This window comes from Oncorhynchus clarkii, chromosome 31, assembly GCF_045791955.1.
Source record: "Oncorhynchus clarkii lewisi isolate Uvic-CL-2024 chromosome 31, UVic_Ocla_1.0, whole genome shotgun sequence".
In the NCBI taxonomy this organism is placed as follows: domain Eukaryota; kingdom Metazoa; phylum Chordata; class Actinopteri; order Salmoniformes; family Salmonidae; genus Oncorhynchus; species Oncorhynchus clarkii.
This window is the reverse complement of record NC_092177.1, coordinates 16184275-16200696: the sequence shown is the minus strand read 5'-3', so window position 1 is coordinate 16200696 and position 16422 is coordinate 16184275. Positions and strand designations below refer to the sequence as shown.

The 16422-nt window shown below is 42.1% G+C and overlaps 1 protein-coding gene across 2 annotated transcripts; it reads right to left on the bottom strand.

Moving 5' to 3' along the window:
- Nucleotides 1-90: 90 nt before the first annotated feature.
- On the bottom strand, nt 91-11181 carry LOC139390440 (EH domain-containing protein 1-like). Of its 2 annotated transcripts, XM_071137568.1 has the most exons (7): nt 11116-11181; nt 10384-10808; nt 7478-7575; nt 5936-6177; nt 1817-1987; nt 1252-1416; nt 91-1010 (listed from the first exon to the last, which is right to left on the bottom strand). In XM_071137568.1, exons 2-7 carry the CDS (start codon nt 10770-10772, stop codon nt 471-473), a joined length of 1605 nt encoding a protein of 534 aa, XP_070993669.1. In that variant the 5' UTR covers nt 10773-10808; nt 11116-11181; the 3' UTR covers nt 91-470. The 2 variants fall into 2 exon arrangements, with proteins under 2 accessions (XP_070993669.1, XP_070993668.1); XM_071137567.1 differs by lacking the exon at nt 11116-11181 and having other exon boundaries at nt 10384-10862.
- Nucleotides 11182-16422: the final 5241 nt, after the last annotated feature.

Genomic DNA, 16422 nt, shown 5'->3' with positions numbered 1-16422 from the left:
GACCGGTTCTCACCTACAGGGGGTACTTATGTATTCAATTCAATACAGGTAGACATTCCAAAATAAGAGTTTCCAACATACACTACTTAATTGGGATAAATATTACATTTTTATTAAAATTTGAGAAAATAATAAAACGGAAGCATTTGAAAACATCTCATAGTAAACCGACAGGAAATACAAAAATATAGATAAAACAATTCTAAGTTAGAATCTTTTTTCTCCAAAAAGAACAAGTTCATTACGTTTCTTTGGATCAACATATGGACAGTATATTTTAAATGTCTTTAACCCGTTTCCCATCTCCTCACGCAGCATCAACACATTGTTGTATTACTCTCCACCCGCCCAACCCTCCCTCAGCAAATATTCATTAACATTTCCCCCACAACGCAAAACAAGCCCTCCCTAACCCAGCCCTCCCCAGGTTCATCAGATTGCGTTTCCCCCCCCTTCCTCCCAGCACCACATCACTCTCCCATATCAATCTCCTGGTGGCGTTTAGAAGGTGGCACCAGGTGTTCCGGAAGTTTACCTGGCAGCTCATGTCCCTCCAGCTTCACTCTGATCAGGTGATTGGCCAACGCAAACTCCTCGTCGTCTAGGTAACCATCCTTATCCACGTCGGCCAGCTTCCAGATCTTGCCCAGGACCGTGTTGGGCAGCTTGGACTTCACCATCTCCTTCTTGGCTGCCGCGCCCGACACTTTACCATTGATCGGTGACAGCGTGTAGAAAATCTCATCGTACGAAGGTTTGTCCCGGGCCACCACCCACTCCAGCTCATCGATGCCTTCCCCGGCACCCTCTCCGTAGCCGTGACCGAAGGGGCCGGACATGGTGCCCTCAAAGGCACCTCCGTGGACAGCCTGGCTGGGCATGGCGGCTTCCTCCTGGCGGACCAGGGTCATGAGGCGGGCGATGTCGTTGGCCAACATGTCCTCCACAGCCTCCAGTAGCTTGGGCTTCATGGTAGGGAACTTAGAGAAGTCGTGGCCAGCCAGGAGCTCCTATAGAGACGAGGGAGAGATGTATACTATGTTATGTTAAAGGTCTGAGGTCATTAATAAAGAATGTGTTCATCATTGGATGGTCTTCATTACTCCAACAACATAATACAGAGGACGGGATAAGACTTCAGTTTATAGAGTCACATTGATTAACCTCTGGTGTGTACGGACAATATTCAAGCAACATTTCTCTGAGGAAACAAAGGCTAAACTAGATATGAATTCAGAGGCTCCATCGCACCTGCATCTTCTTGAGTTTAGGGAAGTCTCCAGGGGAGATCTGATGTTCCCTCTCTATCTTCAGGTACGTCTCTCCCAGGTTGGCGATCAGTTCCTTCTTCTTGTTCTCCTTTCCAAACACACTGGGCATCTCCTTCTTCAGAGAGATGATGATGTAGGCATGGACCTGGACAAAGGTTCAAAGTTCACACAACCTATAGAAACAAGCTATTGACCAGACTGATATTCTGCCATAATAAACCATCTAGTTGAGGATGTAGACATGGACAAGGGTTCAAACATCCTCGAGAAACTACCTGTTGGCCCACAACAAAATACTACTAGCTTTAACGCTGCTCCTTCCTGCAGAAGTGCCCTCTTGGATATTCCCTTATTCCAAGTCCCATTCTTTTAATGTAGCTTAAATAGAACAAGTAAATAATGGTGAGCGAGTGTTGCACCTTTTCAATAATACATTTTTTAAATAAATGTTGCACCTCGACTCCCGTTGGTTGAGTGCCCTCCACTTCCTTCTCTTTTCCTATACCCCCATACATTCCTACAAACATCCGGACCCCTCCCCTCACCTTAGCCAGCCGTGCCCTTTTGATGAGGTCGTTGAGTTTCCGTATCGCTGCGTTCCGGGGCAGCCCCTGGATATCCTGGAACAAGTCCTGTTCCTCAGCCTCAAATAGCTTCCTGTTGTCAGCGATCAGGAGAGGCTGGGCCCAGAACGACCCGATGTACACCCTGACCACCTAAGGACCACAATACACATAAATCAATAAAGACAAAGACAAATAAATATGGGCTCCTGAGTGGTGCGGCGGTCTAAGACACTGCAGCTCAGTGCAAGAGGTGTCACCACAGACACCCTGGTTCTGTGGTGGTGTTTGTGGCACAGCGGTCTAAGGCACTGCATCTCAGTGCTAGAGGCGTCACTACAGACACCCTGGTTTGATTCCAGGCTGTATCACAACTGGCCGTGATTGGGAGTCCCATAGGTTGGCGCACAATTGGCCCAGCGTCGTCCGGGTTGGGGTTTGTCCGGGTTAGGCCGTCATTGTAAATAAGAATTTGTTCTAATCCTGACTTGCCTAGTTAAATAAATCAAACATACAGTGCCTTGCGAAAGTATTCGGCCCCCTTGAACTTTGCGACCTTTTGCCACATTTCAGGCTTCAAACATAAAGATATAAAACTGTATTTTTTTGTGAAGAATCAACAACAAGTGGGACACAATCATGAAGTGGAACGACATTTATTGGATATTTCAAACTTTTTTAGCAAATCAAAAACTGAAAAATTGGCATGCAGAATTATTCAGCCCCTTTACTTTCAGTGCAGCAAACTCTCTCCAGAAGTTCAGTGAGGATCTCTGAATGATCCAATGTTGACCTAAATGACTAATGATGATAAATACAATCCACCTGTGTGTAATCAAGTCTCCGTATAAATGCACCTGCACTGTGATAGTCTCAGAGGTCCGTTAAAAGCGCAGAGAGCATCATGAAGAACAAGGAACACACCAGGCAGGTCCGAGATACTGTTGTGAAGAAGTTTAAAGCCGGATTTGGATACAAAAAGATTTCCCAAGCTTTAAACATCCCAAGGAGCACTGTGCAAGCGATAATATTGAAATGGAAGGAGTATCAGACCACTGCAAATCTACCAAGACCTGGCCGTCCCTCTAAACTTTCAGCTCATACAAGGAGAAGACTGATCAGAGATGCAGCCAAGAGGCCCATGATCACTCTGGATGAACTGCAGAGATCTACAGCTGAGGTGGGAGACTCTGTCCATAGGACAACAATCAGTCGTATATTGCACAAATCTGGCCTTTATGGAAGAGTGGCAAGAAGAAAGCCATTTCTTAAAGATATCCATAAAAAGTGTTGTTTAAAGTTTGCCACAAGCCACCTGGGAGACACACCAAACATGTGGAAGAAGGTGCTCTGGTCAGATGAAACCAAAATTGAACTTTTTGGCAACAATGCAAAACGCTATGTTTGGCGTAAAAGCAACACAGCTGAACACACCATCCCCACTGTCAAACATGGTGGTGGCAGCATCATGGTTTGGGCCTGCTTTTCTTCAGCAGGGACAGGGAAGATGGTTAAAATTGATGGGAAGATGGATGGAGCCAAATACAGGACCATTCTGGAAGAAAACCTGATGGAGTCTGCAAAAGACCTGAGACTGGGACGGAGATTTGTCTTCCGACAAGACAATGATCCAAAACATAAAGCAAAATCTACAATGGAATGGTTCAAAAATAAACATATCCAGGTGTTAGAATGGCCAAGTCAAAGTCCAGACCTGAATCCAATCGAGAATCTGTGGAAAGAACTGAAAACTGCTGTTCACAAATGCTCTCCATCCAACCTCACTGAGCTCGAGCTGTTTTGCAAGGAGGAATGGGAAAACATTTCAGTCTCTCGATGTGCAAAACTGATAGAGACATACCCCAAGCGACTTACAGCTGTAATCGCAGCAAAAGGTGGCGCTACAAAGTATTAACTTAAGGGGGCTGAATAATTTTGCACGCCCAATTTTTCAGTTTTTGATTTGTTAAAAAAGTTTGAAATATCCAATAAATGTCGTTCCACTTCATGATTGTGTCCCACTTGTTGTTGATTCTTCACAAAAAAATACAGTTTTATATCTTTATGTTTGAAGCCTGAAATGTGGCAAAAGGTCGCAAAGTTCAAGGGGGCCGAATACTTTCGCAAGGCACTGTATATACCGTACCAGTCAAAAGTTGGACACCTACTCATTCAAGAGTTTTTCTTTATTTTAATTGTTATACATTGTAGAATAATAGTGAAGACATCAAAACAATGAAATAACAAATATGGAATAATGTAGTAACCAAAAAGTGTTAAATCAAAATGTATTATATATATTTGAGATTCTTCAAAGTAGCCACCCTTTGCACACTATTGGTATTCTCTCAACCAGCTTCATGAGGTAGTCACCTGGAATGCATTTCAATTAACAGGTGTGCCTTGCTAAAAGTTAATTTGTGGAATTTCTTTCCTTCTCAATGCGTTTGAGCCAATCAGTTGTGTTGTGACAAGGTAGGGTTGGTAAACAGAAGATAGCCCTATTTGGTAAAAGACCAAGTCTATATTATGGTAAGGACAGCTCAAATAAGCAAATAAGAGAAATGACAGTCCATCATTACTTTAAGACATGAAGGTCAGTCAATCCGGTAAAATTTCAAGAACTTCTAAAGTTTCTTCAAGTGCAGTCGCAAAAACCATCAAGCGCTATGATGAAACTGGCTCTCATGGAGGACCACCACAGGAAAAGACCCAGAGTTACCTCTGCTGCTGAGGATACGTTCATTAGTTACCAACCTCAGAAATTGCAGCCCAAATAAATGCTTCACAGAGTTCAAGTAACAGACCTCTGAACAGTTAATGTTGAGATGAGACTGCGTGAAATCAGGCCTTCATGGTCAAATTGCTGCAAAGAAACCACTACTAAAGGACACCAATAAGAAGAGACTTGCTTGGGCCAAGAAACACAAGCAATGGACATTAGAGACAGGAGGAAATCTGTCCTTTGGTCTGATGAATCCAAAAGTGAGATTTTTGGTACCAACCACCATGCCTCTGTGAAATGCAGAGTAGGTGAATGGATGACTTCCTCATGTGTGGTTCCCACCATGAAGCATGGAGGTGGTGGTGTGTGGGGGCTTTGCTAGTGACACTGAGGGTGATTTATTTAAGAATTCAAGACACACTTAACCAGCATGGCTACCACAGCATTCTGCAGTGATACTCCATCCCATCTGGTTTGGGTTTAGTGGGACTATCATTTGTTTTTCAACAGGACAATGACCCAACACACCTCCAGGCTGTGTAAGTGCTATTTGACTAAGAAGCAGTGATGGAGTGCTGCATCAGATGACCTGGCCTCCACAATCACCTGACCTCAACCCAATTGAGATGGTTTGGGATGAGTTGGACCGCAGAGTGAAGGAAAAGCAGCCAACAAGTGCTCAGCATGTGGGAACTCCTTCAAGACTGTTGGAAAAGCCTTGCACCTCATGAAGCTGGTTGCTTTGGTTACTACATGATTCCATGTGTTATTTCATAGTGATGTCTTCACTATTATTCTACAAATGTAGAAAATTGTAAAAATAAAGAAAAACCCTTGAATGACTAGGCGTGTCCAAACTTTTGACTGGTACTGTGTGTCTGAGATATAGAGATATAGATAAGTACTCAGATCCAGACTCATTGAGAAAAAACTAACATCCATGGGTGTGGGGTAGCATTTGGCCGTAGCAAGGAGTCTGGGTAGCCAGGCACAGCCCCAGCAGGACCACAATGGAAATAAGTTGGTTGATTTTATGGTCAACTTGACGGTACACTTCACATCCTTAATGTTTGTGCTGTAGTCTGATGACTAAGGCAACTCTATATGCATTTTATATTGTCTGCATCTGAAATGGCACCCTATTCCCAAAATAGTGCGCTAATTTTGACCATGGCAAAGTAGTGCACTATATAGGGAAGAGAATAGCATTTGAAAGACCTATGTGGACCCTGTTTAAAATAAGTGCACTATATAGGGAATAGGGTGCCATTTGAGAGACCTATGTGGACCCTGTTTAAAATAGGTGCAATATATAGGGAATAGGGTGCCATTTATGACGCACATTTGTCTAAATGAATGTTTTTTTAAAAATGTACCTCAGGGGTGTTAATGATCTTTCCCAGCGACCACATGAGGGCGCCGTAGACCCTCATCAGCTGCTGCGTGTTGATCTGGTCAGCCTTGTTCAGCACCACGCGCATCTTGTCCTCGTGGTTCTTCAGGGCGCGGATCACCTCAGAGAACTCGTCTGAGATGTCCAGCTTGTGGGCGTCAAACAGGAGGATGATGCGGTCCACGCGCTCCGCAAACCACTCCAGTACCGCCGCAAAGTCATACCCTTCAGAGATGCAACGGGAGGAGGGTTATGGTGTACACACACACACACACACACACACACACACACACACACACACACACACACACACAGCAAGAATTATGTTGAGGAGGAACCCCAAATGAGACTGAGGAGAAAGATGAGATGTTGGAGACAAAATAAAGAGGAAAAGTGGGTTTGGGGTTTTGGATTGTGATGTATTCTGAGGGTTGGACACGAGCATGATACTATAATTGACAATTACATACTGAAACTATAGACAATATACATTGTGTTTCAAAACGTTGCTGATGCAGCGATGAGACAAGATCGTAATTGAAATTAGGGGGGGGGGGGGGAATGGGGGTAAAATACTTATACATACATATATAAAAATAAATAACGTATTCAGTTCCATCCTCTTTGACCTATTTAAAAAAACAACAGGAAACAGGCTGAAAAACAATTGGAACAGAGAGGCCTTTTGCTTTTCTGAACAGAAGCCTGGGGAGTTCTGGCACAGCGAGCCGAGGCTCTTTAAAAAGAAAATAAAGAAATATAAAGAGAGAATGGTGGTTTTGATTGGTGCCGGTGTCATCTGATCTGAGAAGAATGCAGTCAGTCTGTCTAAAAATCTAATCTACGCAGCTGACCACACAATCAGCACCAGCTCTGCTGCACATGCATTGCAGGGGGAGACTTTGTGCGTGCGTGTCGTAGGGGGGGACCAGGGGAAACAGTCTACCAAGTGTCCCCACAATGACAACTACACCACTCTCTACAGTCTACCCATGTTCAGGCCTTCCCCACTATCGCCGCACAATGCCAAGTGTTGCTTCTAACCCAGTCCCCAGCACGGTCATACTGCTGATGAACAATACAGTCAGCCCTGTGTGTGGAATCATAGCCGGTAGGAATGCGGTATTCCAGTATCACGCCCCCCCTCGTAGGATCCCTCTCCCTCTCACTTGTAGGGGGGGAAAAAAAACTGACCCAATAAAAGATGATTTTATAAAATCAGCAGAATCAGCCAATAAGGAAAATATTGGCTGAGCAATATCTGAAGAATGCAAAATAGGGGGATATAGGGAAATTCACAGTCATCTCTAGTCAGCTTCCCTTCCTAGGACCAATATGTCATACAACACAGTTGGATTAGATGCACTCCTCTTGACAGAAAATATAAGTATTTGATACTATTCTCTCCTCTTAGGTGAGTTTTAAATGGCGTGTGTTACCTCTGACCCTCTTTGAGTGGTTGACACTGTCAGGCTTAACACATTTATTGAGATAACGGTGATATATTAGTTTGTGTGTGGCTGACCTCTGCTTATTCTCTGTTTCTCTCCTGACAAGATTCCAGGGGTATCGATGATACTGATGCTCTCCAGGACTGGGTTGGGCATCTGAGCACACATAAATCTGCAAGGAGAGAGAGAGAGAGAATGTTGAAACTAAACTAGTCATTAATGTAGGCCCAAACTATGCTTCCAGTCAACCTGTCACTGCTGGAAATGGAAACTGAATGGTTTGACTGGAAGTGGAACAAAGCTCAATTCAAACAAGGAGAGAACTGTTTTCTGTTTGAGTTGAATGCTGAATAATTTATTCAATTGTCCATAGAATAACCTTGATTCACTGTCCAAGCCCATACAACACATGATGTTGTCATCTTGCATTAGTCACCCCAAACATAAAGGTTTTTCAACAAAGTTGGAGCAAACCATGACACACAGATATAATCACATGTTTGGAGAGGGCAAGGTCAGTCAAACAGAAAACTGCAGTTTCCTCAAGCAGGAACAAAGAAGGGGATTGTTACACTTTACAATTTCTATTCCTTCTCAACCCAGAACTCTGCTGTCCCACCGCTCCCTCGGAACAGACATTCCCGGACACCGCTCCCTCGGAACAGACATTCCCGGACATTATGCTACAGGCATTAGGTCACAAGACTACTAGAACTAAGCTCTTAACCTACATTTTGCCAGGAGAGCAGATCTATCCTACAACTGGAGAGGGGGAGAGAGAGAACCTTTAAGGCCAAACAACAAGTCAAAGAAATATGGGGGAGGGTGGGAGATCCTGTGGTAGAGTAGTATCATATTACAACGAGAATATTTGCCAAGTATAACAAAAACGTACATTTTTCCACTTCAGCTTTTCGTATGTTATACATTTCTGTGGCACTCTGTCCAAGCCTTCCCGTTTATCTAATTTTTTCCACCCCACGCTCCACACAATTGGGCTAACCTCAGAATCTCTCTCCATCACACACTCAAACAGTAACTCACATCCTGCTGTCCCCCTCCTCACCCCGAGCCCCCACCAGGCAGACCTTCAACTTCCCAAAGTGAAGAAATACTATCAGCATTGCCACTCATTGTATGAGCGATGAGGACGTGGAGTGTACTTCTGTGCAAGACAAGTAGGCCTGCGTACTTTACAACACATTTCACTTTGAGATGTTACTGGAAGCCCGCATGCAGTAATGTGCAGTCAGTCAGTCAGTGTCCTGAAATAACAGGCTGAGTTCAGTAAAACGGAACCCCAACCCATTCCCGCTGACTCTTACTACTCCCTCTCGGTTACAAAAGTCATCAGTCTTGTTGTGAAACAGCCCGTCTCATGGGCCTTGTGATGCCTTGTTCATCTCATCAATTAGCCTCTAAGCAAGGCTAATTATCAATTGACTCTCATTGACCTTCACGGCTATGAATCAACAAAAATCAATTGTACATATGCATCCTGGGTAATGTAGTACCCTAGAACAGGGATGAGGAGGAGTTTAATCCAGCATCAGTGTTGACCCATGTGTCTTGAGCTAGCATATGGCGGTGTGTGAGGCACCACAGCTAATCTGGGGTTGAGGAAATCCCCTATCATCGCCAAGTTGAGCACAGGACTTCCTCTAAAACCTGTAGTCAGTCAGTCTGTGTCTCTCCAACATGGAGAGAGACAAGGCCAGGGTTATCAGACCATCTGTTTGAGTGCTGTGTATTGTGGTGCCAGCAAAGCTCTCACAGAGGAGAGATAGACCTTCTCTCTAGAAGATACTTCAGCAAAGGACACTACAATAAATACAACCTTGAAGGATTGTGTGTTTGAAGCCACAGAACAGACAGACTAATCGATTGCTGTCATAATGCCACGTTGAACAACTGACTGTGGTGTCAGAATGTGCCATAGAGCAGTCTGGATTGCCGTCATAATGCCACGTTGAACAACTGACTGTGGTGTCAGAATGTGCCATAGAGCAGTCTGGATTGCCGTCATAATGCCACGTTGAACAACTGACTGTGGTGTCAGAATGTGCCATAGAGCAGTCTGGATTGCTGTCATAATGCCACGTTGAACAACTGACTGTGGTGTCAGAATGCGCCATAGAGCAGTCTGGATTGCTGTCATAATGCCACGTTGAACAACTGACTGTGGTGTCAGAATGCGCCATAGAGCAGTCTGGATTGCTGAATCACTTTGATGTGTCATGATAATGAGTAACTCAACACACAAGACCAGCTGAGACCTGAGAAGCCATAGCCTAGATGCTGGCTGACTGACTGTGCTGTCACACTACCATAAAGAACATATCAGCACTGCAATTTGACTAGGATTTCCTAATGCCTCATAGCAGGCAGAAGCCTCAGTGAGTTGGCCAGCTGTTACTACTGATGTGGCAACTGTAGCCTGCCCTGGAGTATGCAACTAAGGAGAAGACAGATAACACACTTTTGCCTGTCTACTCAAAACACAAACCATTATTTTCCATTTACCTTACAGTGCTGCTGCAGGCTAAACAGGCTAAACAATGCTAGGTCGTGACTATAGTTTAGATTAGGCTAGGTATTGTTATACTGCTGCAGGCTAAACAATGCTGCCAGACTAGGTCGTGACTATAGTTTAGATTAGGCTAGGTATTGTTATACTGTTCAAACAGCCCAAGGGGAAAAGGATGTCTCAACTTGGCAGGCTGACTTTTACAGGTGGGTTAACAGGCATGGTGGATGGAACAGATACTACAATCTGTTGTGGTGATGAAATAAAGGGGAATGACAGGAGGAACGTTTTGTTCCAAAGAGTCCCTACATGCAGAGGCTTGTGAGGGAGGTATTATGGAATGTTGAGAGAGGTGTTACCATAGAGATCCTATTAAATTCCTCCTTTATGGGTGTCACCTGACAGCCATAAGCTCCCCTGGGGCCTGGGAATTTGGCATGAGTATTTATTTACCTGTTGAGGAAAGCGTTACCAAATGCGTTGAGTTTGCGGAAGGGTTTTTTGGGGTCGACAACCAAGGCGTTTCCAGGTATCATCCCGTCCTGGTCACCGTGCATCACGGCTATGAATGAGTCTGTCGTCGGCTCGGGCCCTATCCTCATACCGGGAAAGTCCTGCTCCATCAGGTGCCGAATAAAGGTGGTTTTCCCGGTCGAGTACTGACCGACCAAGAGAACCATGGGTTTGTTGTCGAAGTCGGCATCTTCGAGCGACGGTGAGTGAAAGTCGTGGAATTGGTAGGTGTCCTCCAGGGGAAAGAGTTTAGTCCGATATAGTTTTTTCAACCCTTGCGAAACATCCTGGAACTGTTCAGGCGTTTTTTTGTCCCTACTGCGGAACATGTTGAGCTGGTTTGACACAGCAGTGTCACTTTCGATCTGAAAACAAGAGAGAGATGGCGAAGTAGCTAGCGCAACTCTATCACATACAACAGTAGTAGAGCTAAGCTAAAGTAGGCGAGGTCTTGAAGTGTTGATCGTTCCTCCTTCCTGACTAGCCAAACACGCCCCAGCTAGTTATTACTAGTAGCCAATCAACCGCCAAGCACAAATCCCACTCCATTACCTTGAGAATTAATGTATCTATACAGCTATCTTTGTAGGAGTTGAGACCGTAATTTATCTTAAACGTTTAATAAAAAACACACGCTATCCGTTAAAAGGAGGGATAACTGTCCTTTTTTACCTGTCCTTTTGTGTTCTGAGGCCGCGTTCACCGGTTTACTGGCTGGCTGACACTTGCGTGTGTGTGAGTAACGCAGGAAGTGGAATGTGAACGTCAAAATAAATGTCCCAGCGAAATAATGAAGTGCGTAGGCCTATGATTGCTCAAACTCATTCAGATGATGGTGAGGAATCATGATGAAGTAACAGCCAATTAATACCTGACTTCTCGTCGTCTCACCCAGTCTTGTGACAGCTGCTGCACATTGCTGGTTTGGCCTCCCTATTCTGCAATTCATTAAAAGATGGACTCAGCTTTATAGTGGCCCATCTGATAGCCAAAGAAACATCTGCTGTGTGTATGATTGTGTGTGTGTGTGCGTGTTCATTGTTGGCCCAAATATGTGGTAGGCTGTGTTAAAGACCAGATACCGTGACAAGGAGAGACAATTACCATAAATACCAGTATCTTTATTGTGAAAAGAAACATTATACAAATACATGAGAATTGAAAGTGCTATTCAAGTACATACAAGTACATAGACAACGTCACATACAGTAGATTTAGGCCTACACCGTGCATCCAGGGTGACGACCAGAGGTGTCACTCCGCCCATAACAACAACTCCACTGGAACTCTGAGCTATTCCATATGGAGATACTGTTACAGCCAGCGAGCACCAGACACTGGAGCTACACTGCACCTTATCACACAGCCATAAACCCACAATATTCAACAGTAAACCATTTAAGTACTGTATCACAAGTCTCAAGGAGTCATGTCATGTAGTGTGAGATTAGACTGCCTCCTGTTGGTCAAGGAGAATTACAACACAGAGCTTCAAAATTGATACATACATCATGTTGTTACTTTTTGATCTAGCTTTTTGCTAATTTTCAAAACAGATTGTGTATCACTTATTATGGCAATAAAATCATGGTGATTATCTGAATGATAGAATATGACTAAAAGGCACAGTGATTATCTGAATGAAACAGTATGACTAAAGGGCATGGTGATTATCTGAATGAAACAGTATGACTAAAGGGCACAGTGATTATTTGAATGAAACAGTATGACTAAAGGGCACAGTGATTATCTGAATGAAACAGTATGACTAAAGGGCACAGTGATTATCTGAATGAAACAGTATGACTAAAGGGCATGGTGATTATCTGAATGAAACAGTATGACTAAAGGGCATGGTGATTATCTGAATGAAACAGTATGACTAAAGGGCACAGTGATTATCTGAATGAAACAGTATGACTAAAGGGCACAGTGATTATCTGAATGAAACAGTATGACTAAAGGGCATGGTGATTATCTGAATGAAACAGTATGACTAAAGGGCATGGTGATTATCTGAATGATAGAATATGACTAAAGGGCACAGTGATTATCTGAATGAAACAGTATGACTAAAGGGCATGGTGATTATCTGAATGAAACAGTATGACTAAAGGGCACAGTGATTATCTGAATGAAAGAATATGACCAAAGGGCATGGTGATTATCTGAATGATAGAATATGACTAAAGGGCATGGTGATTATCTGAATGATAGAATATGACTAAAGGGCATGGTGATTATCTGAATGAAAGAATATGACTAAAGGGCATGGTGATTATCTGAATGATAGAATATGACTAAAGGGCATGGTGATTATCTGAATGATAGAATATGACTAAAGGGCATGTTGATTATTTGAATGTAAGAATATGACTAAAGGGCATGGTGATTATCTGAATGATAGAATATGACTAAAGGGCATGGTGATTATCTGAATGATAGAATATGACTAAAGGGCATGGTGATTATCTGAATGATAGAATATGACTAAAGGGCATGGTGATTATCTGAATGATATAATATGACTAAAGGGCACAGTGATTATCTGAATGATAGAATATGACTAAAGGGCATGGTAATTATCTGAATGATAGAATATGACTAAAGGGCATGGTGATTATCTGAATGATAGAATATGACTAAAGGGCATGGTGATTATCTGAATGATAGAATATGACTAAAGTGCATGGTAATTATCTGAATGATAGAATATGACTAAAGGGCACAGTGATTATCTGAATGATAGAATATGACTAAAGGGCATGGTGATTATCTGAATGATAGAATATGACTAAAGGGCATGGTAATTATCTGAATGATAGAATATGACTAAAGGGCACAGTGATTATCTGAATGATAGAATATGACTAAAGGGCACAGTGATTATCTGAATGAAAGAATATGACTAAAGGGCATGGTGATTATCTGAATGATAGAATATGACTAAAGGGCATGGTAATTATCTGAATGATAGAATATGACTAAAGGGCACAGTGATTATCTGAATGATAGAATATGACTAAAGGGCACAGTGATTATCTGAATGATAGAATATGACTAAAGGGTATGGTAATTATCTGAATGATAGAATATGACTAAAGGGCATGGTAATTATCTGAATGATAGAATATGACTAAAGGGCATGGTGATTATCTGAATGATAGAATATGACTAAAGGGCATGGTGATTATCTGAATGATAGAATATGACTAAAGGGCATGGTGATTATCTGAATGATAGAATATGACTAAAGGGCATGGTGATTATCTGAATGATAGAATATGACTAAAGGGCATGGTGATTATCTGAATGATAGAATATGACTAAAGGGCATGGTGATTATCTGAATGATAGAATATGACTAAAGGGCATGGTGATTATCTGAATGATAGAATATGACTAAAGGGCATGGTGATTATCTGAATGATAGAATATGACTAAAGGGCATGGTAATTATCTGAATGATAGAATATGACTAAAGGGTATGGTAATTATCTGAATGATAGAATATGACTAAAGGGCATGTTGATTATCTGAATGAAAGAATATGACTAAAGGGCATGGTGATTATCTGAATGATAGAATATGACTAAAGGGCACAGTGATTATCTGAATGATAGAATATGACTAAAGGGCATGGTGATTATCTGAATGATAGAATATGACTAAAGGGCACAGTGATTATCTGAATGTAAGAATATGACTAAAGGGCACAGTGATTATCTGAATGAAATAATATGACTAAAGGGCATGGTGATTATCTGAATGTAAGAATATGACTAAAGGGCATGGTGATTATCTGAATGATAGAATATGACTAAAGGGCATGGTGATTATCTGAATGATAGAATATGACTAAAGGGCATGGTGATTATCTGAATGATAGAATATGACTAAAGGGCATGGTAATTATCTGAATGATAGAATATGACTAAAGGGTATGGTAATTATCTGAATGATAGAATATGACTAAAGGGCATGTTGATTATCTGAATGAAAGAATATGACTAAAGGGCATGGTGATTATCTGAATGATAGAATATGACTAAAGGGCACAGTGATTATCTGAATGATAGAATATGACTAAAGGGCATGGTGATTATCTGAATGATAGAATATGACTAAAGGGCATGGTGATTATCTGAATGATAGAATATGACTAAAGGGCATGGTAATTATCTGAATGATAGAATATGACTAAAGGGCATGGTGATTATCTGAATGATAGAATATGACTAAAGGGCATGTTGATTATCTGAATGAAAGAATATGACTAAAGGGCATGGTGATTATCTGAATGAAAGAATATGACTAAAGGGCATGGTGATTGTGCCCGCCAGTGCAATGTTCTCAAAGGGTTGGTATCAATCAGCACATAGGTAGTCTGGGAGTCCTGCAAAGGGGATTCAGTTATTCAACTTCAATCAATGAAATACTTTTTTTATGCATTCATGAATGAATTTCAATTACATTTATTGAATTGAGAGGATTTCAAACAGTATTGAACTAGTATTGATACATCCTAGACCTTCTCTAGTTCCAAAATATTAGGCCTTCTCTTTTTTGCTGTCCTTCCCAGAATCTCTCTAGACTTTGACTCACTTATCTTTACCCCCCACCCTTCCAGCTTTGCAAAACTAAAACAATTTTAAAAAAGAGTGACTTTGGACCCTCACTGCCTCCTCCAACGTTGTTCACCTTTCTGTCTTACATGTTGCTTTCTTTCTATATTTTTGCATTCATTTGAGTTTCTTTGTCTGATCAGTGAATTCACATATCACAAAATATAATTGTGTAATCATTTAGAATTACAAGTACTTAATACGTTAAATCAAGTACGGAAACAAGTTCGGAAATTAGCCGACTTTCTCTGTGCCTGTCAGTTACAATAAGAGAAAACCACAAGATGAAAGGCTACCAGTGTTCTAAATAAAACTGACTATGGATGGAATGATCTATTGCACTTCACTAAATTTCTTAATCTCATAATGTAGACAGGTTGATTTAAACATAAGAATTTGAAAACAAACTGAACCTACTCACCCTCAGGAACGGAAGTTCAGTAAAGGACTGGTCAAGGAAGTGAGTGAGGGCTGCTTAAGGCTGTGAGAGGGAGAGATAAATGAATAATTATATGTACAGTAAATATGTAACAGGCCCTGCCCATAAACTCTGCATCCTGTTTGAATACCTACAGGTATACAGTCATACAGTAAAACCTTAGCAAACACACAAAGCCTACACACATGGGCGCGCACACACACACACACACACACACACACACACACACACACACACACACACACACACACACACACCCTAAACCCAAATAGTATCAGTAAAAGCATGCTCAGGAATCAGATATAACTTTTTATATAATACAGGGGGCAAACAAAAGTGGAGATTACCCATAATGAAACTATAATGTGTGTGTATAAATCACACAGTGTTCAGAAAATGTTAGAAAGACTCTGTTAGTGTAGTGTTACCTGGCTACCCCATTCACATCGCTCCAGCCAACTGTTTCTTCTTCATGATCGATAGAGCAGCAGCAATTAAATTCAGGGTGACGTCAGGGAAGGTGTAAGGTCCACTAGACAGGGATATGTAAGGTCCACTAGATAGGGAGGTGTAAGGTCCACTAGACAGGGATGTGTAAGGTCCACTAGATAGGGAGGTGTAAGGTCCACTAGACAGGGATGTGTAAGGTCCACTAGACAGGGAAGGCTTAAGGTCCACTAGATAGGGATGTGTAAGGTCCACTAGACAGGGAAGGCTTAAGGTCCACTAGATAGGGATGTGTAAGGTCCACTAGACAGGGAAGGCTTAAGGTCCACTAGATAGGGATGTGTAAGGTCCACTAGATAGGGAAGGCGTGAGGTCCACTAGACAGGGTATGCGTGAGGTCCACTAGATGGCAGCAATGAGCTATGAATGAGAATGTTTGGAAAATGTGGTCATTTTCTTTTATCCTGT